This window comes from Stegodyphus dumicola, chromosome 1 (genome assembly GCF_044657685.1).
Source record: "Stegodyphus dumicola isolate Sdum_Otavi_A_Nest chromosome 1, ASM4465768v1".
Lineage (NCBI taxonomy): Eukaryota > Metazoa > Arthropoda > Arachnida > Araneae > Eresidae > Stegodyphus > Stegodyphus dumicola.
The window spans coordinates 273,431,063-273,458,374 of record NC_140768.1 but is presented as its reverse complement, the minus strand read 5'-3'; the positions used below and the strand labels follow the sequence as shown (position 1 = coordinate 273,458,374).

Below are 27,312 nucleotides of genomic sequence, written 5' to 3'. Positions count from 1 at the left end.
GCCTAGCGACGTCAGACGGAAACGTTCCTTACTTCCTGAATAGCCTACGTATTTTAAAGTACGGGGCGCCCGTAAAAGTTATATCGGATAATGGTCTCCAATTTATTAGCAACATTTTTGAAGACATGTGTGAAAACTGGGCATATGTCATTTAAAAATGGTCCCGTATCGTCGGCAATCAAATATAGCAGAACGGGTCAATAGGAACATAGTTAAAATTATTCGTAGTTATGTTAAAAATTTTCATAAAAGCTGGGATAAACATGTCAATGAATTAACTTTCGCTCTTAGAACTGGCAAGCACGACACGACACGCAAGACACCTTCTGAGTTAGTTTTAGGCAGGAAAATTATAACTCCGTTGGACACATTGTTTTATGTTCATAAAAGGGCTCTTGAATTTCAAATGTCGGATATACAGAAGTTAATTCATGAAACAAAGGAAAACACTGTAGAATCACAGAAGAAACAAAAACTTAAGAGGCGTCTTAAACGGCTAGAAAATTACGGCAAATATCGACCAAAATCAAGCCATACTACAACCGAAATAAAATTAAAATTTTCCAAGATCTTTTGCAGGATCCGTCACGGCAGGCACCCTCTCCAGACACGCCAAGACAACAACGACCGCAGAGTCGAGAAGTCGACAACAAGGAAGGAAAGAGGTGAGAAAAGAAAAGCCTCCCCTCCCTCCGACGGAAAAGCGGAGGTAACAAGAAGATGCAAGAACCAAATTTCATTAACAGTCTCAGCGATACCGTGGCAGGTAGAATACGAAAGTTATAGCACTATTGGTTGAAACTATCAACAATCTCTGTCTAAACTAAAATTCGTACTCTATATTTAAACTTATTTAATTTGGGTTTTTAGTGTAACTTAGAAAGGCAGAACCATTTGAAATATTCAACTAAGAAATAACGCGTTGCTTAAAATATGTCTTGATATGCGTGTATTTAAAAACGCTGCTAAGGTGTTTAGAACCGTAACCTCTAATGCAGGAAAAAAGCTCATAGCATAACTTGTAAAAATCGGCATCTCGTTATTTAACATTAAGAAAACTGCCCACACATGAGTATGGAAAACAAAGATTAGAAAACGGTAAAAGTAATCAATAAAGCAAATATTTAAAACATTTACATATAGCAGCGTCAAATGGTTCGACTGGCATAATACCAGTTTACCCCTCCATAAATTAAAAGAAGGGAAAGTGGTTGATTATTCTTTCATAGTCATATAGTTTGTCACAGAAACCTAATTTTCTATTTTTATCAAATAGATTTAGATGAAAACCATTTCCGATTGTTTAAATTTATTTGAAATATTAAAAGCAACAGCACGTAAAAAGCTTAACATTTACATAAAAAAGCAATTGCAAATTTAAAAGCGTTTGATAGAATATTTAGCATTTTTTGTAATTATTTTAAACTTCCGCGGTTATCTTTGTTAAAAAATTTCACAAATAAATATTTATTTATATCTAAAAACTATTCAAGGGCTAAAAGAAATCACAGAAGTATTCCTTTCAATAACGAAAATAATCTAATCTAAATTCTTAACTCAGCTTTTCATTCTAGAATATCAATATTGATATTTGCGTAGAAATCAGAGTAATAGAAACTGTGAATAATTTATTGTTTTAGAGATGACCTGATTCGCAGGTGGAAAAATTCACAAGCGTGAGAACTTAACCTTCGTTTATACAGATATAGTCTTTCAATTTGCAGGGTAAAAAAACAGTTTATGAGAAATAACAAACGTATAATTGATAAAGTTATTGAATACGACTGATACTTGACTATATAAAAATATCCCCGATAACGATATTACTTGAGTCCTTTCCATTAGCAGTAAACATGATCAAGATCGTGGGGGCTTTTCTTTTTGCAATAGCAGCTGTCTCTGCTATTAGAGATGAAGGTAAGATGTACCTTTTTTGATTAGACAGCTTTTTACGTTAAGCCAACATAACATTTATTTGATACAAAATATGAATTTTTTTTCCTTTATGCCTGCTAGTGACTGCGAACAAGATCTCCGTATACAAGTAGGTCGACTCAGATGCAAATACTTGTGAATGGGCTGGGAATTTTTATGATTTACCTATGTGTAATATGAATACGAGCTACTTTTCCTTAGAAATTCCTCCTCAAAAATCTCTCTTTCCTTACTCAAATAGCCTTGTAATGCTTTGGGGTAGCCCAGTAACCCAATTTTTCTGGGTGCCCTCTTATGAATGTAAATCTGTAGAACAATGTTATGTCGTTATCTAAAACTTAAGTTTCAGATTAAGATTAACTGACATCGTTATTTAAATAACAACTAATTTTTAACCGTTTGATTTTGATTCAAGGCGATAAGTATTGATATCCAAATGCCGTCCATAAGCCGAAAGATAAGATTTTGCTGCAAAAATTAGGTCAAAACTAAATATATGTGCATAAACCGAATATAAAATCGTTCTATTAATCTAGTTAGATGTATCGCAGTTTTGAGAATAATTGGTCATCTGACTCAGCTAGAATTATCAGATGAGTTAAAGGTGAATGCCAATTCTCTTTCAAATTCCCTCCAAAAAACAAGTGCGTAGTTAGAATGAGTGGTCTTTGTTGGTAACAATACTTACTCTTTTTCAATTCTCTTAGCTTTGGGGTATGGCCATCATTTGACGCTTTTGCAATAGTGGGATGAATTTTGTTTTGAATCTCAGTTGTGCTAACCATTCTCGAATAATCAAGACTCTTAACCAGCGGCCGAGCGGTAAAGTTGCTGAACACTGGTAGTTCGGTTCGAATCCCGCGAACGAGCTGCCTGCATGGGCGTTTTCGTGGTTTTCCCCATGTGTAACATGTATACGAGCCACTTTCCCTTAGAAAGTCCTCCACGAAGGCATCCCTCCCTTTAGGCAGATAGCCCTAGTGTGCTTTGCCATAATCTCAATAAACCGAACCAAACCATTTAATGTATTAACGAAAATGCTCTAAATAAAGAAATTATGCATTTAAAAATAAAAACAAATTTTTCCGAGATAATTTATTTTCGTATTTAAAGAAATAACTGATATTAGTAAAGTTTAAAGTTTAAACTTTACTAATATTAATTTTTCCTCACTTGCTGCCGTAAATTAGTTTATTAGACTTAACTGTCATCGGCTATCTACTACTAGAAAGAGCTTCATTAACATGAAAAAATAACTTTTCTTTTAAGACTTTTTCTTTTCACATAACTTTTCTTTTAACTAATTATTTTAACATGAAAAGATAATCTTTAAAAATAAATCATATAATAAAATATATAAGTAATGTAAAAAAAGTAAATGATAAAAAAGTATCTATTACAAAAAATAAAGCTTTGATAAAAAAAAAGTATTAATCTACAGCTTGTCGATAATCACAAAACTAAATTGCAATTTTGCAATTTAGAACTTTTTTTGCTACCCCAATGGACTAGAAAGCAATTTAGAATTTCAATGAAGATAATCAACACTAGATTTCAAAGCATTTCCACTTATATCAAAGAAACTGATTGAACATCAATCAAAACTCCTCAGCGTGGTCTTCGTTATAAATAATAAATTAATTCATTCACCTCTATAGTTGAGATTTTAAACCACAAATTTTCACTATATTCCAGGTTTATTGAGGGGAAAGCACAGGCATTGAAGATTGTGAGAATCTAGCACGGCACGTTTGCTTACTACTAGCGCCCTTAATTAAATGAAATTAAACTGTATTATTTGCAATGTGTTTGAGTTTGAAACAAGAAACATCGATCAAAACATAACAAAATAAGTTATTAGTTAAGTTTGGGAAAACAAATCTGACTACATTTTTTACCAATCGTAAAAGACTATTGCCAACTTTACCATTAGTAACAGCAAAACAACAATCATTTTATGTCGGCTTGGTGGACAATGATATACATTTCTCACCAAATGACGAGAATGTTGTAATTTTACTAGATTTACACAATTTTAAAATTAATTTATATATTTTTTAACTATCCGCTTATTACCTTCTTACTGTAATTAAGTGTTACATAACTTAGTAGTTCATAATAAATAAAACAAATTACATATATTGCCTTTTAAATACAAATTAAGAATCTTTCTAAAAATGAAGTCAATTTTATCAACAACATTAAAAAATTTACCATATTTAATTGAAGGATCATTTTCTTATTATGATATTTTTTTCACAGAAAGAAGTCGCCTGGCTCTTCAGAATCCAGATCTCTTTCAAGGTGACATTTTAGGATTTGAGCCTGGAGTAAGTTGCACAACTTTAATGGTTTATTACATGCTTATTTATATCCCATCTTAAGGTAGACCATACCATTATTTGAAATGACTTAAGCTTGACTTCCGTATTTTACTAAGCACAATTTTGAACTAAATTACAGGTTTTAATACATGTTAAAATAATTTTTGAATGTATTTCAATGTAGTCTTTAGACGTATCTTATATTTATGTTTACTCTTTCGTAATTTTATATGCACATAACAGGGGTATTAGAAAGTAATCGAGTACAGTATTATCGTGCGAGATTGTATCCGATATTTATTAACAAGTAGATTGGAATTAAACTCTATCCTGTTCTTCTTGATTCATTCCACGATGCTCGCTCAGAGTGAAATTTTATGCAAATTAAAGGCAAGCAGCATAGTTTAAAAATAAAACATTAATCTTAAATAGGAGCTTATTGTAGCTTATGTCTCGTCTCTACCGTATAGACTGAAATAATTTCTGCTGTCATTGTGAATGGGATAATAATAAGTTGTTTTATGACTTTAGATAAAGCTTATCTGATCTAGTGGTCGTTTGAGAGTAGAATATTGTTGTAAGTCTCTTGAAACCTATCAAGAAAATTCCCTCTTAATGTGTTTTGTGCAAAAATAAACAATTGGTTTAATTTATATTATCATTTTAGCTATAACTCACAAGAAGAGGTTTAATAAATATCTAATTGGTTTCAATTTGAAGCTGCGTTTTTGATGCAACAGCAAGAGATAATAACTCGCCAAACTACTTAGATAACTCTGTGGTAACCGTAAGTTTTAAAGCCAAGTTTCAAGTCAATTATACCACAGAAATTATAACTAAAACGGGAAATATTAAAACAGAATGATTGAGGGGAAAATGATAAACATCTCCCCTTGCTTAAAAATTATATTTTAAATCTTCGATTCTTAAACTGTGTTCAACGAAAACGTTGAGGTGCATAAATTAAATAATAAGGATAGCCCAGGGACCAATTTTTAAAATTTGATTGAAACCCAAGGTTCCGCGAGTAATTTTTAACAATACTGTAATTTAGATTTTAAAATGTATAACAATAGTTAATTAATAGTTAGCAGTCAGGCAAAAAGCACACCATTTAAATTGATTCTAGAGTACTATAAGTTTGTTTAAGACAGTTGTCTTATATAAATAAGAGTGAGAATCAAATTATTATTGATTTAACATTTACTTCTGTATATTACTGTATGGACGATTTTAGCACGTTGCATTGTAGAGCAGATATTTACAAACAAAATAAGCAGAAATTCGGCATTGCCACCATGATGACTCCTCAATTCAAAATAAACTGCCATCATTATATTCTTTTCCATCGTTCTCTTGCTGTATTGAAGCTCTCCAGTATTTAATTCCTACGGTGAATTACAAAACCGTGAAGAAAATATTTCTGAAAATAAGATAGAGCAAGCCTCGATCTCAGAAGTTCGTTTATATAATCATCCAGTAAATAATATGTACAGGGAATGTCAATCTCTCGAGCAGCAGTTCAGTCTAAACTTTTCAGTGGTTTATACGATGGCATTAAACCTTTCGACGGTTCTTCTGGTAATTTAATAGAATCTTTTTTAAACGGCATAGAAGAATTATTTCAACTGAATAGAATTACGAACAAAGTTCACAAAATTATATTTACAAAATATATTTATCGGGCTCGCTAAAACATTTGTAATGTCAATATCGCCAAATCCTGAGTGTACCGCATACTAGGATTAAACCAAGCATTTTTAAATGCATGGAGATGGACAAAAACGTAACAAACAGTTCATCAGAACTTTTATAGGTAATGAATTTCGTATTTTTGTTCACAGTTTCTCTAATTTTGATGTCAACATTTATTAGTAATTTATCAAAGCCATTAATTTTGTCGTTTTCCATTAAAAGTGTTAATATTTCTTTCTCCTTTTCCATTAATTTTTCCGTTCTGCTTCTCCTGACTGTCAGTGAGTTTTCGGTCAGATATATTGGACAGCTGTTAAATATGCATGGATATGCAACGTCTTTTAACATTAGACGTTTTCTCAGAATTCTTAAAATCGCCCCCTTTATAATCGTGAATACATCTTCACGCACAATCATATCTTCGCAAAAATTGTACTTTTTGCTCTGTATGCGGTAAAATGTTTCATATTATGTCAGCAAATTAATTCAAATAAATTCGTCCTTATTTCAAAATTAATAAATAAAGTCATATTTCAGCAGTAAAATAATTGCTGGCATGTGATTTGCATTGATTTCGAAAATGTGATTTTTTAAAATATATAAAATACATAACTTAATAGCTTACTTTATAGATTAGTTTCATTTTTAAATATTTTGCTATAATATTTATAAAAAAAATATTTTAAGTATTAGTTATTTTAACAAAATTTTAACAATAACTTAGCACGTATTTTTAGTACTAATTAAATTTAATAATTCAAGTATTTATATTTCATTAGATGAATCTACCTTAGATTGATATATTTAGATGAAATAAAGTTATGAAACATTGCAAAATAAATCTTATGCAGACTTCAGATTCTTGAAAGGGCAGATTTAGTCTCTTTTCATTCTAAAAGTAACGCTGATGAATTATTGAAAAGATGCTAAAACGACCACGTCAGGATGTCGTAAAAGTTACCACGACCACCTTGCAACCTCACGGACCAGTTTGCAACGTCTTGACGACGTTGCCGTGCTACTTGGGATATATACGTACGAACGTCATGAAAAAATTCTCATCTGAATCCGTTTTAAATCCATTTTATAATCAGCTATAGAGTGCTTTTTTTTTCTTTCCGTACGTACAGATGTAATGTCTTTCAAATGGATCCCAGATCGGTCAAAATGAATATTTCCGGTGAAATATGATATCCAAAATTTTCGAGATTACAATACTTCCTTCACATCGTACAAGGAAGTAAAAAATGAGGATAAAAAAAAAGAAAAATAATACGTTACAATACTTCCTTTACTCTGATTGCAATACTTCTTTCATTTCATATATGGAAGTAAAAAGGGGGATGAAAAGGAAATTAAAAAAAAAAAGAGAAATAATTTAAGTTGTTAAAAATGTTTTTTTTTAATATAAGGATTATTAAAATGAAAAGCTGACAGTTTGATTCAAGATAATATTTACGATTTGTTTCTCTTTTTAAGGACAGAAATGTTATTCCTTACCAGCAGATGAGATGGCCTAACAAGGAGGTTCCTTATGTTATTGACTTAACTCTGGGTAAGAAAATTTGCGTGAAATAGTATTTCCGAAAACTAATTGCTGGTTTTACTTGTAACCATTATACTGCATTGTTTTTACTGAGATAAAATGCATGAACATTCTTAATTTGTTAAAACGCGAGCTTTAGTTGAAGTTAACTTAAAACTACTATGAAGTTTAATTCTGAAGGCATCTCTAATTGCTATAGTGAGAGCAAATAAATGTTTATTAATTCCCTTGGGCAGTAAATCGCAGTTTTCCAGTCTTAGATAAATAATTTCAATAATAATCTTTTTTTTATAAAGAATCAGTTTAAGGCTACTGTAAATTTTCTCTCAGCTTTCGAAAGGATAACTTATCAAGGTGGTAAAGTTTCCGTTTAGTTTGAGAATGACTATTCAGGTCCATTAAGTGACTCTACTGGCCATTAATAAACGATAACTAGCTGCTTTGGACTGTTGTCAAAGCTTCGTTGATAAAAAGATTAAATGACTCGTGTATTCGACCTATTTTTTTCGTCGTATGCCAGATAAACAATCACTTGGGTACTAAAACAGAGAGTATTAATCTTGTAATTCTAGTACACATAGTGATAATACAAAATTAAAGTCAAAGAATATTCTCATTTGCTAAATGCTCACTTACTTCAATAAATTCAATGAAACTTTCGTAGCTTTACACGTTCAGGTAATTAATAATCGGAAGATTATTGTTCCTTTACATTAAATGTTCAAGAATTTAACTAACCAGAATTATGCTCATTTCGTTGGAAGAAATTTTACTTTAAATGACTTCGAATATCCTGAAACAATTTAAGATATAATAACACCTCTCGCAATTAAATACGAAAATATCTGCACAGCAAATAATACCTCGTTCTAATTTAGTAGAAACTTATTAAGTTTTCTAAAAGGACTTGAGTTTCTCAGTTAGACTTTAGTTTTTTCGATTTTTAACAAATACACTGCTTTAAAGTAAAACACAAGTAACACTAGTTTACATTACACTTGAAGCGTTTTGAACAAAGAAGAACAAGATCATGATCATACACTATAACATCACTGTCGACTTTACTATCAAAATCCAAGTTACTTTAGCTTAGGAAATGCATTTTTGTTACCAATGGCATTTGTTAAAAGGCAAACTAACATCTTAGAATAATAAAATAAAATAGATGATGCAGTTTTGAATTTCAAAATGTATTTAGTTGGTGCCATTAGATAATTCTAAAAAGGAAATATTTAATACAGCATTTGGCTTAAAAACAGAAGTATGGTACTCAAATTTGGTTCTATCCGAAGTATACAGCTCTCATGCTGAATGAAAGAAGGAACGAATTTCGGTTAAATTTAAGTTATTTCAAAATATCTTAATTAAATATTCAGCTGTTTCATGATGTAAATGAAACGAGTGTCATTGTATGAAATCAACTCACGAATCCATTATATTAATTAACTAAAACTATTGTACTGCAAACTATTAATTGCAAACATCAGTCAATTCTGTTATACTTATTTAACTGTTTCTTCTCCAGCGCCATATACTGCTCTCATTCTGGATGCAATGAGAAATTACCATGATAATACGTGCATCAAATTTGTACCCAGGACTACACAAAAGAATTACATCAAACTTTTCCAGGGACAAGGGTACGTATAAAATCGATATATAAAAGCTGAATTAAATGTTCGAACCCCTTTCAACCAAAACGAGTCACGCTTTTTATGCATTTGCTTATATCGCTTCAAAATGGGCTATAAGAAATGCATTTTCTTGCTAATAACTGTTTGTAAATACACAAATAGAAATCTAGATGCCGCTTAACGTAATGTTCACCGCTATTTGACTAACATCAAGCAAATGATAATTTTAAAGCTCAGAAATATGAAAGCAGTTAGTTAAATGAAAATGTGGTAGAAACATATGACAGGAATTAAAACAACTAACTGAGTAATAGAAATATATTAGACACAAATATATATATATTTCTAATTAATCAGAAATAACAGCCGAAATATTCATTTCTAATAGACAGCTTCGTAGCAGTACTCTTTAGTTCGTATTCAGCGTATTATTGAAAACTATTTGCAGATGTTAATCCCAAACGAAGCGCCGTCCTTACCTCAGCACTATCATAAAATTCTTTTCCGATATTTTCATTTCTTTCTTTTAGATGTATTATAATTGGATCTAAAAGTAACTAGCATAAATCTTCTACTGTCATTAACGCTGCAACTTCAATATTTTCTTTGATAACTACCTAAGCTTCAAACTCTTCTCAACAAGCATTACTTGGAGATGGTTAATTTTTCATTTTGGTATTCTATGTTTATTTAGGTATCGGCTGTCATTTTAGAACAATTCTTTATTTTCCTTTCTAATAATTTCCACAATATGTTCAGGATATACAGCGAATTGATGAAGATAGTTTTCCTTGCTAGTTAATTCTTTTGCATTTACATCTGTATCTACTATATTTTGGAAGATTCTAACTCTTAATCTAGAGACAATAATCTCTTTTCACGGTTGAATTATGAACGAGATACTTATTGGAAAGAATGTAGCATAATTTTAGGAAGACACTTACGTTGTGCTTTCAATCATAAATTTTGAAGCTTTCAGTAAGAAGAAAAAATATCCTTCTTCAGTTCGTTAGTCCATTTCGAAATTCACAAATTGATCATCGACGATTCTGATGACTTACCGTCATTAACATTTGACGATTTCGCAATCTTCATTTACACATTTGATGGTTAAGAAAAGAACTTCTTCAATATTTTGTTCGTATTATACCTGTTGTTCGTACCTGCTGATATAACAGACGATGAATTTCCAATACTATTATATAAAAACTGGCAGGATTTTGACAATGCGATTCCAACATCTGAACAATAATATGTAACGCTATCACATTAAGAGGGACTACGATCGTTGCCATACTTTTATTACGTTATAAGATATAATAGCGGTGTCATGTCTTGATTTGCCATTCAGACGAACTTTCTTCGTCAAAATTAAGCAATGCATAAAGTGAACTTCAGTAACACAAAAGGATAAAACTTTTTGTAATTCTCTGCAGTCTTTAATAATAGTACACAAAAGTAACAGAAACATTCTCCAGTATTTAATTAGATGCAGACAAATATGAAATATTTAATCAATAAGAACGTACTTAAGGTGGAAGAACGAATGAAGCAAGTTTTGTTAATCAAATTTGTTTTGTCATCAAAATCCACCCTCGATTTTGATGAAGAGCTCCAGGGGAACGGGTGCAAGGGTCTCCCACTTCTCTTCCCCTACCACCAACGTTTCGAGAGGACTTTCGACTCGCCGCGTATTTAGAGTTTCCCCATGCTGCGCAGAAAATACACCTTTACAAAATTCATGCCTTCTCCGGATTCGAGCCCGGGTCTTTCGAAATGGCAGTCAGCGTCCGAAACACTATCCCGGTTAGGCGTCGAAATAAGTGTAGAAAGGATATAAGATAAGATAAAAGAAAATATGAAAAACAAATCTCATTGGCATTCCTAAGTTAAAGTTTTGTTCATCTTAAATGTGGTTTTAATTAAATACTTTAAAAGAGATTTTTATTACAGGTGTTATTCTTACGTTGGTATGATCAATCGCGGTGAGCAACTAGTGTCTCTCGGAAGAGGGTGCCATTTTAAGGGAACCATTGTACATGAGCTGGGACATGCCATCGGTTTCTTCCATGAACAAAATAGATCTGATAGAGATGAGTACCTCACCATCTACTGGGAAAACATCCAGAAAGGTAAAAACAAACTCCTTATTGAGAACTATAACTATCGAAAGAATTTGTGTAGTTTATCAAAACGACACTGCACATGAATATACAAATGTTTAAAATTAACCTGAATTAAATATGGTCTATATCTCCATCAAATTAATCTGCGTCTGTGCGTTATGTACCGCTTTTAATGAATGCTTTGTGAATGGAATGTTAAACGAAAAACCTTTAATTGAACTTTATATAGACTGCTTGCGGTGGCTTCAATGATTACTGAGAAGTCAACAACGCTGTTCTTTACAATGAATTTGGTTCAGAAATGAGACATAGATGAAGCAACATTCCTTTAGAAATGGCAACGAGTACATTGTTTTCGACATGATGGTTCTTTCTCCAGTTTGGATAATTATAGAATTCTTTATTGTAACGTTCTGAGACGATGAGAATATCGCAAGTTTTCACTTGCGTTCGGTTGCTTCTACAAGACAATGCATCAAGTCATAAAGCTAAGAAACAAATATTTTTCTCAGATGCTATCTTCGCAGTAGTATCAGTACCAATCGTGAAGTATTGCTGATTCATCGCGTGAAGCTCGACATTATCAGCTCAGTTGAAAATAGTGCCTAAATGGCGCATGATATTGGTGGAACATGTTTAGATGCAGGCCGTGAGAACGGAAGCTTTGAGGCGAAAGGAAAGGTGGTAACCGTTTGTTACCATGCAGTTTCTATATCTTTTCCATAGCATTCGAACGTTATTCACAGTGGTAATCCACTTCCGTACCCATTATATTTGAAAACCCTAGATTTATTTTTTTTTCCGAGGTCAATCCATAATGACACATTCTCCATTTTAGCTCTACGCAGGAAACTGATACCAAAACACCTAGGATGCTTGGTACACATAAGTTAAAAAAACTTCCAAAGAAGCTTCTAATTGCAGTAAAAATTCTCGTACCAATATATAAATGTAGAAAAGAATTATTTTGAATAGGATCAAGATCACTGTTTATTCATTTAAGTCTTCCAAATGCAGTTGACTTTGTCTAGTTACTTTCCGAACAGCTTATAAGAAATTTTTGCCTTTACCATTGCATACTGTCGTAGGGTAATTGGTATTATGCAATCAAAAGACCAATGAATCGAATTCCAGAGAGGACTTCATGGTGCAATCAGTAGCACATCTGGCTGGCAATCGGAAAATCCGAAATTCGATTTTTATTAAAAGCCTAACTTATTTAGTTTCATGTTTCTGAAACTTACTGTTTACTTTCCCTGGAGGAATAGGTATCTAATAGCCGTATCAGTTTGATATCTGCAGTCTTTATGTGAGGTAACAAAACTACAGTCTTTAACAAAAGTTACTGTTGATGGTTAAATTACCATTGGTGTTGTTTTTATTAATGTAAGGTAATGAGATGAATTTTGAGATAAGTATAATTTTAGCTAAGTATATCTAATACATAGGAAAATGTTTAATAAAATGAATTCTAATTTTGTTAACTTCTAAGTGGGTTTTTTTTCCAAATTTATGCGATATATTAAAAATCTATTCATTTCAGGCATGGAAACGCAGTTCGTTCTTCTGAGACCCAACCAAAACTTGCTTCTGACACCCTTTGATCACGAATCTATTATGTTATACGGAAACTATGCTTTCTCTAAGGATCGCAAATCTAAGACGATGGTTGCAAAGAATGGTAAACCACTTAAGGAGCCTTATGACAAACAAGGCCTCTCCAAGGACGATATCAAGCGTGTCAAAGAGATGTATAAGTGCAAATAACTGGATGATTTTAAAAAACACAGCTGCTGTTTCATGTATTTGCTACTGTAAAAAATGTGGAAATAAAATTAGAGGAATATATATATATTTTTTTTTTCATTTACTTTAGCTCAAAAGGATATTTCTACACTACTCAACAAATCTGAAAGATAATGTAATATGTAATAGAAGCAGATGTCTAACTGATGAGATTTCCCCACCGCCACTCCCGAAAGGTTAAAAGGATTTAAGTAAAAAATTAAATGCCCAAGCAATTATGCATTCCTTTTAAATTAAAGTAAAATTGTAACTTTACGAGGGATGATTTAAATATTTCTTGTGTTAAAAAAGAATTAAACAAAGCAATAAAAAAACAAGCTTTTTAAGATGAAACTACACTAATGACAAAAAACATAGTTTCATTTAGCACGGATAAAATGAGATTTTACTGCAATTATTTAATAGCACCTTATTCAATCCTGTTGGATAATGCGCACTAATTAGAAAGGGATTTTTTTTTTTATGTGGATATATGTCAGTGATGTCAGTAGTTTACTTTTCTTCATGTCTCAAACAGGCTCAGTCAGATTTAAAACTAATGAAGTGGATGGCAGTTTTGGCCCCTTCATATTTTGCAGCCAACTTCCAGTATATCTGTTACCATATTGTGCTTTCTGTAACAGCACTTTACTCTTCATAATAATGAAAAATGTTCAGGTTTAGAAGTAAGATTGACAATAAGTAACAGTATTTCATCTCTGTACCTTAATGTAGCATCTCTGTATCTTAATGAAGTACAAGTTATTTCGAGTACTAGTATTCATGTTTTCTCAAATCAAATTCTTGTTTATAAAACACATTTCGTTCTTTTACAATAGAATATCATAGCAGGTTGTCTCAGATAAAAATTCATGAATTCTGTACATTGAATCTCAATCCATCTTTGAATAAAAGAGATTGTTGTTTTTCAGCAACCCAATCTCCTTATTCTTCAGCTTTACTTTCAAACACTGAATTGATAACATTTTATAGGCATAGCTTACCAGCGGACGAGCTTTTAAATCGCTAAACACTGGTAGTTCTAAACTAGGTTCGAATTCAGCTGCACGGGTTCGCTGCATGGGCGTTTTCGTGGTATTCTCATTATGTAACGTGTATACGAGTCAGTTACACTTAGAAAGTGCTCCAAGAAGGCATTTCTATCCTTAGGTAGATAGCCCTATTGAGCTCTGCCATTATAAAGTAAGCCAAAAACAAAGCCATATGGGCATCTCTTGTGCTTGTAGGGTAAGAAAACGGCAAATAGTTTGTCTAAATGATGACGAAAATTGTATATATCTGCTAAGAATGAAATCTTGAACTAATGCTGAAGACTCCAGTGAACATATAATGAGCTGACACAGAGTAAAGAGGTAGCATATTTAGTTTATTTAACATTCTGTGATATATGCAAGTAACTTACAGGAAATATTTTACATTACAAGATTAATGTTCGTTAGTTCTTCGTCGAAAAAAGAAAACAGGATTTAAAAAAAAAAAAAAAAAAAAAAAAACATCTAGCGAATAATTTCTGCTAAAGTCCTTGTTCGAGTCAGACATTAAAAGTTCTCATAGGTTTTCTTTCTATTTGGCGCAGGTGAAATTCTCCGGGAAGGCAAACAACCTTGTTCCCTCTCCCGGCCGCAGCTGGCCATTCCCACAAGTTGCTCTCAAATTAGCAGGAAATTCGGCTGCCGCTTACTGAATCTCTTCGCAGAGATAAGAATGCTCTTCATACAGCGAACGAAAAAAATTGCTCTTTGACAGAGCTGGAAATACACGAAAGGTTTTCCTCTTTTTCACTAAAATTAACTAACTTCTTTTTCTGGAGCGGGGTTCTCTGTTTTAGCTCACGATTTTCTGGATGTATCGGAAAGACTTTCTGACTTCTCATTTGCCCGAAATATTCAGAAGGACTCTCGCTTAGCACCGTCATTGTTTGCGGGTGTGATATTTAGAAGCCTGGTGAAATTTCCATGAGCCTTCTCAGACTCTGACTTAGAACATAATCCAGGATTCATCTGCATCTGCTTGTTCGGTGACAGGCAATCGACACATAACAATACAATTATAAACAGAGAAATTAGAAAGGTATATGTAGGAAAACAGTGTTTTAACGAAGGATTCCCGCGTTCCAGTGTTTTTTCAGGAAGGGAACAGGATTTTTCAGGATGATCTCCTTGCGACCGATGTGAAAGTAAACAAAGACATGAGTACGGTACGTGATTACAGGTAATGTTCAGTTTTCCAGAAAATCGCGCAAATATTAGAAAATAAGAGGGGTGGGAGACTCTCTGACCCCCCTGGGGTACTCTCCTTCAAAATTGGGGGGATAGAAGTCCAACCACTCTTTGGAGTAGGCTTTGGCAACCATTCTTCCTTGTAATAAGGACACAACAACAACAAGTACAACATTAGAAAGTAACGTTTCCGAGAATTTCGAGCTGGTCAATAGAAAATAGCTGAAGACGATACATACATTAATGACAAACAGAGATTTTTCTCTTTGGATAAATAACCGCTTTTGATCTCGCCCTAGTCTTTAATATTCCATTATGTTGCACGAAAATCGTTCTATTATATTGTTCGATGGAATAGATACCACAGAATTTCACATTCTAGGAGACTTGTAATATTTTCAGCAAAATTCTGTTGAGTTCTGGGAAATTTCCATTCTTAAACTACATGGGCTTAGTTTACAATTTTAGCATTGCAATCAAATGCTTATAATATAGCATTCTAATTCCACTTTAATTTACAGGCTTCCACGCTTATTTTTGTTTTATAATATATTACTCCTAATTTTGTTGAGCAAAATATGACATTAAGGAGCAGAATATGTAAGGAATAATAGTATTCCTGGAAATGATTGATAGAATGTTCAGCCAATACTAGAAGATCTGTGACATAATCCCGGTGAGAGCATAGCTGGATTTTTCATGTTCCCTGATTCAAAAAAAAATCTAATGTCTTTATAGTAGTACCAGAACTAAAAATGTGGTGGATGATAATTCATCTCTACCTGAATTTGGTTGACTGCGTCTCATGCTTTTTTTCCCAGTCGCCCTTTAAGTGAAACAAATATAAGGAATTACTGCATTCCATGGTGTCTGCTCTCATGGTATAAGTGGTAGAGCAGTTAGTTGCAAATGGAAGATCAGCGGTTCGAATCCCGGTGACGAATAGATACAAGTTCCGAATTATCGAATAGACAACAGTCTTTCAATCTTAAATGCTCAGTTTTCTGAAGAACATGATACCATTCATCTAAAAATATATACTGCTCGCCAATAAATTTCCTACATTAGGAAAGAAAGCAAATAGCAATATCTTATTTATTGTACATATACAGTATAATTGGGAGAACCATTATTAAATTTCCAAGAGCATTGATTTACACAGAGTGCAGAATTCAGCACACAAACCAGTTACCTACGTCAGTAAAAATTGCTGTAATTAGGCTGGACCCCCCCAGGGGATTAACTCAGGAGAATTCCTAGGAAGTAATGGCTAGAATCTGTACTTGGGCAGTCTGAACCATGGGGACACATAATTTGACTTCACAGAACTAGAACCCCGTTTATTCGGAGGTAGGTTCGGGCTCGGCAGGGACCGTACTGGTAGTATCGTGTCCGTTTCTTCAGCTGTTTTGGAGCTAGATCGAATTTCCCCGAACTAGTCCTCGGGGTTTTGCACCCCTTAGTTCCTAGTAATGGGGACTGACAGAGCGAACGCAAGCATTTTTCTACATTGTCTCATGCTTTGTATAAAGCCAGGTAGGGACTGTGGGGTCTGCGCCTCCGTAGAAGGGATCTCATGAGCTTGGACACACTCACCCCGATAAGGATCCCAGGACAGGGGTCCGGTTTTTGCGCTCTGTAATTAGACTGGGCATACATAGCGTCGAAAAGCTTGAATGACAGATTCGGGAATTTCATTCCATGCGTCTTCAACTCTGTGCCAAACTTGATCAATTGGAGTGGATGGCGAGTGGTAGTGTACAAGTCTCTTGGCAATCCCCGAAGAGATGCCCTCTGTTGCTGAGAGATCAGTAGAACGTGCTGGCCAGAGCAACACTCCTACACGCTATATACAGAGGAAAGTCAGAATGGCGTGAACAACATGCAGTCGAACATCATTTTGTTAAACGATGGCGTCCCGCAGGACTCGAAGAAAGGGCAAAGCCATTAGCCATTACACGCTACAACTATATCGGCGCCTATCCATATTACTGACTATGCAAACAACAGGTGACCGGTGCCATACTGACAGTGGTACCCCGCATCCCACTAAGTACCCAGTGGCACCCCTCTACTAGCACACCAGGTGCTTGTGCCGCATGCCAATGACGAATACAGGCCGGCAACGTTCGTCCTCGTAATTGCTTCCATATTCGGATATGTCCATAATGATGCTGTACGTAGAACTGAGATTCGTCTGAAAAGACAATGTGGTGCCACGTCTGGTCTAGTATTGCCTTTCGTCTCACCAATGTAGTCTGTTATTTGTTTGTTTGTAATTCCCACAAATCTACAAAGTTTTCCCTAATCTTATGAAATTTTGCCCACTCGACCCTCAAAACAAAAGGTCACTGTCTATAAGATTTCGAAAAACTACCCCACGGTGTTCACCCTCTTCATCTATACAGACTTTGTGGTATAATATAAAGGTACAATAATATAAGGTATTTTCCCTTATGCACCTGTCCATATTTTGGCAGATTTTTAAATTACAAACAGTTTATAATTATAAGAATAATTTATAGATACACAAGCATACACACCATGATAGCCCAAATGTCACAATTATTGGATCTCGGCGTGTGCTTGGCTTCTGTTTCACAGGCACCATAATGCCTGGCAGGTGCATAATTGAAAAGCGCCGAATTTTTAATCAAAAACTTAGCTATTTAGAAGCCTTGTGTTGATACTCTTCAAAACGTAAGTTATTTACATTTCAAATTTAACGAGAAACCTCAGCTTTATAAAAAAAAAGTGTATTGCCACTCGGGAGAATGCAAGGATGAATTAAATTCTATATACGCGAAATTTTAAACCTTGTTTAAAACATGTCAGAGAAAAAAAACAGAAGTTAGGTACCTCGAAGTTACAAGACAAATTAGAATCATATCTAAGAGCGCATGAGTCCATTGGTTTGACATCTGACACATATTCAGCTAGACCTTTTCCTCTTGCAGAATTTTGTATTTGGGAGGACATTTTTAGCGTTTGGTTAAGAAACGCTATAGTTAATATCAAATTACATTCTTCTGAAGAAAATACTTATGGGGAGAAGTTGAAAAATTTATTATTATTCCTGAAAGCTGAAGTTGAAGGGGAAGAACGTATTGGTTTGGCAAAATTGGGATTTATCAGTAAAGAAAACAAAGGAAAACGTGCAATGTTCTGCTCATGTTAATTCACCGGCGACACCAGACTTGTTTGCGTGGACAACAGATAATAAAAGAAAAATACTTGGACCAAATCTTATCGAGAAAATTCCTCTATTACTTATGAGATTTCATCAGAAGGAAATTGGTGTAGTTTCAGATATAAAAAAGTCCTTTATACAGATATCTGTGGCCAAAGAAGACCAAGAGTTATTAGATTCATATGGTGGAAAGATCACAAGGAAGGAAAACAAAAAATTTATCGTCACCGACGAGTAGTGTTTGGAGTTACGAGAAGCCTTTCCTACTAACTGCCGTTCTAGATTTCTATTTGAGACAAAATGAAAACAGTTTTCCTGAAACCGTAAAAAAGCTGGGAAATGCATTCTACGTAGATAACTGCGTAACTTCAGTATCTAGTCAAGATGAACTTTCGAAATTCATTTATGAAGCAAAACAGATTCTGGCTACAGGTTGCTTCGATATGCGGGGTTGGGAGCATTCCAGTCTAACAGGAGAAGAATGACAAGAAAAATCTGCACCCTTTCTTGTATTATTATGGGACAAAAACTAAACATATTCTCTTTTGTGATCTTCAAAAGTTGATTTCAAGCAAAACACCGTTACTAGAAGACATATTGTTTCAACAGTTCTCAGTATCTTTGACCCCATCGGAATTCTTTGCCCAGTGACAATTCGTTTGAAACTACTAATACAGAATAGATGGAACCTGAAGATTGGTTAGGATTAAATCTGTTCGTAAGATATTCGCCTAGAGTTCAATACGTTAATTGAAGAGTTATACTTGTTGACAGAGATCTAAATTCCAATATATGTTCAGAAAGAAAAACTGAGTTTTCATACTTTTTGTGATGCGAGCAAGTTCGTCTATAGTGCAGTCGTATTTCTGCGAAGCGAATGTAAGAAAGAAGTAAAGGTTCATTTAATTGAAACTAAAAGTAGAGTAGCTCCTTTAACAAAGATAACGATACCTTGGCTAGAATTGTTAGCATGTTTGATCGAAGCTCGCCTTACTGCAACAGTGAAAGAAGCTATGAACTTGAAAGGAATTCCAAGTACTTGTTGGACTGACTCTTCAACCGTTCTTTTCTGGATTAAGAATGAGGATCATTGGGGAACATTTGTTAATAACCGAATGAGGTAAATAAGAAGTTTAATATCAAAGGAGCAATAAAGACATATCCCTGGAAGCTACAATCCGGCAGACCTTCCTTCTAGATGCTGTTCCTCTGAAGTTTTGTTCAGATCTAAATGGAGGGGTGTGCCCACCATAGCTTAAATAGCCTGAAGAAAACTGGCATGTTTCTGAAATTGAATCAAATGTAGAAGATGTTTCTAAAGAAAGAAAAAGATGAATAACGTCATTAGTTACCTAAACTGCTCCTAACGAAAAATGGTACTTACGTCGTTTTTCAAAATATTCGACATTAATTCGACTGAGAGCTTGGATACTGCGATTCTTTCAGAATTCTAGAAATCCAGATTACAAACTGAGAGAAGAATTATCTGTTCAAGAAATAGTAGCAGCTAAGAGAAAACTTTTGTTAGTTGTTCAGAAGGAATTTTTACAAGAGGAATCTACAAAATCAAAGTTGAGAACTCTTTGCATTTTCACTGATAAAGATGGTTTAATGAGATTGAAGACAAAAATCATTAAAAAAGAAGATGCAGATAATTTCGTGTGTCTTGTACTTTTACCTGCTAACCATCAAATTGTAGAAAAATTAATTTTAGAAAGGCGTGCAGTGCTTTCTCATGATGGAGTTCAAGTTGTCTTGGCGGGTATGCGTCAATGGTTGTAGATTCTGAGAGGGCGCAAAACATTTCAAAGGGTAATTGCAAAATGCATTCGATGCAAAATATATAATGAAATAGTACCAACAGCGATGCCTGAAGTTAGGGTCCAAGATGCTCTGGTTTTTTGAGGTAACGGGAGAGAACGTAGCTGAACCTCTTTACCTAAAAGACGGAAAGAAAAGCTGGATACTTCTCTTCACCTGTTCGGTTTATCGGGCTGTATATTTTGAACTGATACAAGGACTTTCCACCGGTGATATTTTATTGGGATTCAGAAAGTTCATTGCTAGACGCGGACACCCAAAGTCTATGTAAAATGGCAAAGGTACGAATTTTATCCGGTCTAGCAATCTGTTTCGTTCATTCGATTGGAATAAAATTGTTCAAGAAGTTCAGGAAAATCTTGCTTGAGATATGAAGAGCTATTTACCATTCTCCGCGATAAGAGGCTGTAATTAGCTCAAGACCGTTAAATTACTTGTCTGAACAGCCTGAAGATTTAATGTCCTTAACACCGTCAATGTTCATTCAGGATATAAGAAAGGTAGGAGTTCCAGACTTGGATCATATAGGTTAAGTCAACATCACTAAAAGATACAGATGTCAACAGAGATTACGACAAGATCTCAGGAAAAGATTTAAAGATGAATATTCCAATCCAGGGATAATAAAGCTACTCAAAGAGAACTACATTTAGGAGATGTGCTGTTAGGAGGCGACAACAAAAAGAGACTGGACTGGCCATTAGGTCAAGTTTGTGAACTATTCCAGAGTCAATAAAATGTATTTGAATTGCAAAAGTGAAAACAGCTGCAGGCAAATTGATCCGCCCTGTGCAACGATTGTATCGTTTCGAAATGATGGTCAACGAGAACTTGTTTTCACATAAAAAACAATTTAATATTCATACTAGTAAAGACATTAATTTGAAGACTTCTTATAAGATAGTTAAAACTAGCAGCGATAGGATAATTGTAAAACCTTCGCGTTATAATTAGTTTCTTGCAGAATTATGCTGTTGTTTAACTGCCTTGTTAAGTATATTAGATTTTGATTTATATTTTATATTGCTCGCATTTTGATTTGTGTCCCACCCACCATAAATCAAAAGGTGAGAGGAGATGTTCTCCAAAAATTCAGCAGTTCTCCAAAAAAGTTATTTTTCACGGTTTAGCAACACCGTATTTTTGTTTACGTTTAGAATAATAAAAACGAAAGGGGAGAATGAGCCATGTTTTCGCACTGAGGTGGATTGCCTGTTTTATTTCAATTTTAAGTAGGTGGATTGCCTGCTTTATTTTGATTACTAAATCTTTTTTACCTTTATTCAATGGAGAACAGACTGAATGATTGAAATTCAGGAAGAGTCTCACAACAGCAATCGTCAGAGCAGCTGTCGCAGCACTTAATTCGTCATTTTTCAGTGTAACCATGAAAACGTTAGACATCAAAATCATTTTCTGGCGGCTAGCAAAAATGGTTTGAGGTCCCTCCATTTAAACCTCATATGTGGCAGACGAGTACGTGTTGGCAGTAGCGCCGGGCTAATTTGACCTGGAAATCTCCCTAACTACTACAGAATTGTCCTAAAACAATGAGTTAGGCTTTTATTGTTTGAGTTGTTGTTCACTGTTGTTTGAGCTGGAACTTACTCTAAGTAGCCTTATTCTGGGTGTAGCAATGTGAAGTAAAACAGCATAGCATTTTCAATAGCGTGTCTCGGGAAAGAATTCAGAGAAAAGTTCGTACAGAAATGTTTTTAGAAGATATTGTTCAGGAGAGTATGGAGGCTTGAGATGTAATTGATAAGCGATTGAAGAAAGTCCAAGATGGGTACACAGTGAAGTACATAGGTGAGAGACGGTGCTCAAATGAACGAGGAAGGTGAAGAAAGCTGGTACCATCAGGTGGATTACATGGCTTCTGGTCAGAAGGGTGTCAGAGGTTCAGGAATGACTGAAAGTAAAGTTTATAATACATAGCAACTCAGCCAGAAAGGTGATTGATGGATGGGAGGAAACTCTTTTCAGATACCATACAATTTGGAAGGGAGAGACAAAATGAGTAGGAAGGGAAGAGAATTATTACATTGGTGTGCAAAACTTAAGCAACAGCAGGGTTTTTTGCCATAACTCCACGAGAAATCAATTGAGAGACATGAAATGAAGAAATGAAGGCGAGTATTATGTACGTAAAGGATGACAAAAGCATCGGAGCTGAAAAAGGAATACAATGCATACGGCATGGAATCAAACAAAAACAAGCTTTATTGAACACATAGGTATCGTAACTCATGATTGTCTATCCAAGAGGAAGAACAACAAGCAGATGTTCCTTAATATGGGATATGCCCTCCCCTCACCGCAATGGTTGCTTTGTACCGTCTTCGCATACTCAGAACCAGCTGGTGCAACATTTTTTGCGGTAGGAGTGCCCATTCCTCAATCAGCATCTGTTTGAATTGTTAGGTGTCCTCCAGAGAATGTAAGCGTGCTGCAATGCGTCTCCCCAAAGCATCCCATACATGTTCGATGGGATTTAAATCTGGGGAGTACGCTGGCCAATCCATTCAAGTGATATCTTCACTTTCCAGTAGCTCCTCAACAGCAAGAGTCCGATGTGGCCGTGCATTGTCATCCATAAAAATTAAGTCTGGGCCAATGGCACCTCGGGACAGACACACATGGGAAAGGAGTACCTCCTCACAATAGCGATCCCCGGTTTCAGACCCTCTGTCGAAAACGTGGAGCTCAGTTCGCCCGTTCATCAGAATGCCTCCCCAGACAAGGTCTCCAGGACCACCATTACGGTGTCTTTCCTTGATGTTACTGGGATAAAACCGGGTCCCGACCTCTCTCCAAATCAAAACGCGTTGAGAATCGCTTCTGGTACTGAACCAGCTTTCATTCGTAAAGAGGGTAGGATTCCATTGATCAGTTGTCCAGTTTTTGTGCTCTTTGCAAAATTGTAAACGATGGCGTCGGTGGCCAACTTTCAACAGGACGGCGGGCGAATAGGCCCCCTTTGTGAAGGCGTCTGGCCAGAGTAAACCGCGACACTTGTCGCCCCGTTGCTGTACAGAGTTGCTGAGCAATGGCGCTTGCTGACTGCTGTCGGCCTCTTTTCTCCTGAAGGACGATATATCGGTCATCCCCTGCAGTTGTCGTCCTCGGGCGGCCACCACCAACCTTTCTAACAGCTGTACCTGTGGTTTGGAACGCTTTCCAAGCGTGCGAAACGACACTTTTGTTGACTCCAAACTCTGCAGCTACACTGGTGACAGTAAGCCCCTTCTCCAGCTTTCCGATCATTCTTCCACGTGTGAAGTCGTCCAGGTGATTTCTTCTAGCCATATTTCACGAACTGACTCACTGACACTGGCAAGGAATATGTTGAATTGCGTCTCCGTCCTTCCTTTTATTCTACTGTTGAGCTGCGCGCTCCGACATTACGCGTTTTGAGTAGGCTCACGTCGCCTCTGACGTTTCATTCCTGATATTTGCATACGCATGACGTTTCTACTGACTTATGTGTTCATTGTACTGATCTCCAGACCTCTTTTTCTGCAATTTCATGGCTATTTGCTAAATTTTTACTTTGTTGCTTAAGTTTTGCACACCAGTTTAAAATAAGAACCTAGGAGAAATAAAATAAAGGTAACGCAGTCAAGAAATTAATGAAAAAAAGTTAAACAAGATGCTGCAAGACAGCTTCTGGCCGTTTGCGATTTTTAGCAGCATGATAGTTGTAGTTTATATGTAGAATGATGTTATTATTAACTTTATTAACGTTTTTAAAGAAACGTTTTGCTTTCTTAACCATATACCTGCTGATAACATCCATATTTAACTCATCGTGAATAGTCCGGTTCCTAATGAACCATCTACATTTACAAATTTGTCGCAGTGTAACATTCTGTATTATTTGCAACTGTTTAATATGACTTTTACATGCGTAACCCCAGACGCAACAGGCATAGTTAATTATGGGACTCAGCATGGTCTTTTAAATGGGTACGTGTTATCTAATGATAAAACAGAGTTTGGGCCATTTAAGGGAGTAAGTGTAGCTTTAGATTCCCAAAACTTGGAACGAATATATGTAATATAAGAGGCCCTTATGAGGTTAGAATTAAGGATAACGCCGAGATATTCGATTTGCTTGGTCCAAGGGATAATAAGGAAATAGGCTGATGCTGAGATTAAATTTCAGTTGTAGGTGAAAAGAACAGTTTCCAATTTTTCAACGTTAATTTGAATTTTCTATTTGATAAGCAAGGATTCCAAGCGCTTGTATGGGGTTTTGTAGTGCTTATACGACTGAACTCAAAACCGCACTTCGTGGAATGATTGCTGTATCATCCGCGTACATGGCAAGAGTTACACTTTGAAGTGAACATCAATAACAGACATCCAAGGCAATGATGAAACACTGATCTGACTGCGCTTGTCAAATTGCTGCTTTATTCGATAGTCCAATAGCTTTGGTTGTCATCCATACATTCTTGCGGCATGACAGTGCATCGACGGTAATCTGTACTCCCCTGTTTTGCTCTTCCGTTCGAGATATCTGATATTTATATTTCCAAAGTATAATACCCAAGTGAATGCTGCAATCATTTTTACGCATTGTCTTAGTGTTTATCAAAATCAGTCCTGGCCACCTAGACGGATGGCTAGATTTTCGCTAAAAGCCCATGTTTGTGGTCTGAAGATCAGTCGACAGCGTTTGTCAAAGAATGTCACCTATCTAACAAGACATTTAAAGACAATTTGTCAAGAATTCGCAAATTCCGTGAGTCACTGCCAAGCTGTATAACAGCTCGCATAAGGGACAGAAGTGGAACAATTCTTTATTGATTTATTGTTATATGCAGTTGGGTCTCTTTAATAAAACATTCGGTTCTTCTGACAATTTAATAGCTTATTTTTCCATGCATATACATTCCATCTCTACTGAATTTTGTTCCATTCGAATATATCTTTCATGTTGCATCTTTTTTTTTTCTTTTTATCTTTATTTATATTCTTTCTCTTCTAAATTTGGCTGATTTTAATAATATATTTGAAATATCATGAACAATATGAGCACATAGCCATGCAGTATCTTAAACTCAACTAAATATTTTTTTTTCTGAAGGACTTTTTAAATGTCTACATCAGAACGATAGAAGCTAGATAGACATTTTGGGGAAATTTATGAATTTCCAATTAGTATGCATCTGACTGATTGTTCTCCACAAGTAAGCACATTCATTTCTTTCTCGCAATTTGAATCCTTGCATGCTCCTTTTTATTTTCGTCTGCTTGTGAGAGTAAAGCAACATTTTGTTTACCATCTGAGTAAAAATTCCGCAATGCGTCACAAGAGTATTAGAGAGGAATATTTATATACGAGACAAAATGTCCGCCAATGAGTTTGTGGGTAAGATAGTTAAAGGCGTACTCAGAGCTAGCTGTTTAAGTTTGTGTGATTTTCCTCAAGCATAATGTGAATGAAATGCGAGCTAGTTTCACTAAAACGTCCTTCGCGAAAGTGTCACTTCTCCCAGTAAATAGTCCTTGCCTGCTTTGTCATACTGATTTAATAAGCAAATGAACAAGACCACTTCCATTCCATTCTCAATCGCATCGAACTAGTATGCTTAGTTGTTTATGTGCAAATTCGCCAAGACAATACAAATTCTGCGATTTATCTCTGATTTCGCTAACTTATGTTTACACTAACGAAACAAAAGTGATCTTTCCAATCGTTTCCGTCGCAAAAAAACAGGAAACATTATTTTACATAACCGACATAAAGAACTATTAATCGTAAACATTGAGAAGTTATTAGACGAATAAGGACTGTAATATACTAGCAAAGGTCTGGACGTCTTTAAATATAAACCACGACTTTTAAATACACTCATGTCCATAAATTAAGGATAATGCAAAATCAGGCAAAGGAAGAGTTAGAATCAAAACAAATTTGACTTATTTGTAAAGCTTATTTATTAAACAAAATGTAAAGAGCAAAAAAAAAAGATGCTATATGTTTGATATTATTAAAAAAAATAGCGATTTTTTCTCCCTGGAGCAAATTACAAAAAAAAACCTATTTACAAAAAAAACAATATTATATGGTTGGTATGATTGTTATAACATTGTATGTCTCCTAGACGATGCAATACAGTCCGTGCAACGCCTAGGCATGCTGAGTATCAAATTATCGATCTGATCTTGGGGGATATTGCACCACTCAAAAAGCAATGCTCTCCGAAGTTCCGGTAGACATGTAGGAGGAGGTTGACGGGCTCCAACTCGTCGGCCAAGTATATCATACACGTGCTCTACTGGATTCAAGTCCGGTGAGAATGCTGGCCAGTCCATACGGGTGATATCCTCCGATTGAAGGCATTCGCTTACGATGTTTGCACGGTGAGGACGGGCGTTGTCATCCATAAACACAAATTGTGCGCCCATGGCGCCCCGAAACAAACGTACATGTTGTTCCAGACGACGTCCCGATAGATTTGGCTTGTCATGGTTCCAATTTGAACATGCAGGTCAGTTCTGGAACCCAGAATAATTCCATCCCAAACGAGCATTCCTGCACCACCGTAACGGTGTCGTTCAATGATGTTTTCAAGTTGGTAACGGGTACCTGGAGCTCTCCATATGAAAGTCCGGCGAGAATCAGACTGCAAGCTAAACCTGGACTCGTCGGAAAACATCACACAAGCCCACTGTTGCGGTGTCCACAATGCATGCTCTCTACTCCAGGCTAACCGCAGGCGACAGTGAGTTGCAGTAAGTGGAACGCATCTGACAGGTCTACAAGCATATAGACTAATATGCCCTAAGTGTCTGTACACGGTCTGCCTTGAAATTGTCGTACCATTGGCCGAAGAGAGCTGACGAGAGAGGTCTGAGGCTGTGCTCCGCCTGTTTCTTTTGGCAGTAACTGCCAAGTACCGGTCCTCATTTGGCGTTGTAACTCTGAGGCGACCTGTGCTGTAACGTCTACTCACATTACCATCATCTTGGAATCGTTGCCAAAGCCTGGAGATGACACTCTT

At 35.4% G+C, this 27,312-nt stretch overlaps 1 protein-coding gene across 1 annotated transcript; it reads left to right on the top strand.

The window, feature by feature from the left end:
- Window positions 1-1,800: 1,800 nt before the first annotated feature.
- On the top strand, window positions 1,801-13,108 carry LOC118180472 (astacin-like metalloprotease toxin 5). The gene is made up of 6 exons (XM_035349559.2): window positions 1,801-1,917; window positions 4,198-4,265; window positions 7,434-7,509; window positions 9,026-9,140; window positions 11,088-11,266; window positions 12,804-13,108. Exons 1-6 carry the CDS (start codon window positions 1,854-1,856, stop codon window positions 13,025-13,027), a joined length of 726 nt encoding a protein of 241 aa, XP_035205450.1. The 5' UTR covers window positions 1,801-1,853; the 3' UTR covers window positions 13,028-13,108.
- The last annotated feature ends 14,204 nt before the right edge of the window (window positions 13,109-27,312 follow it).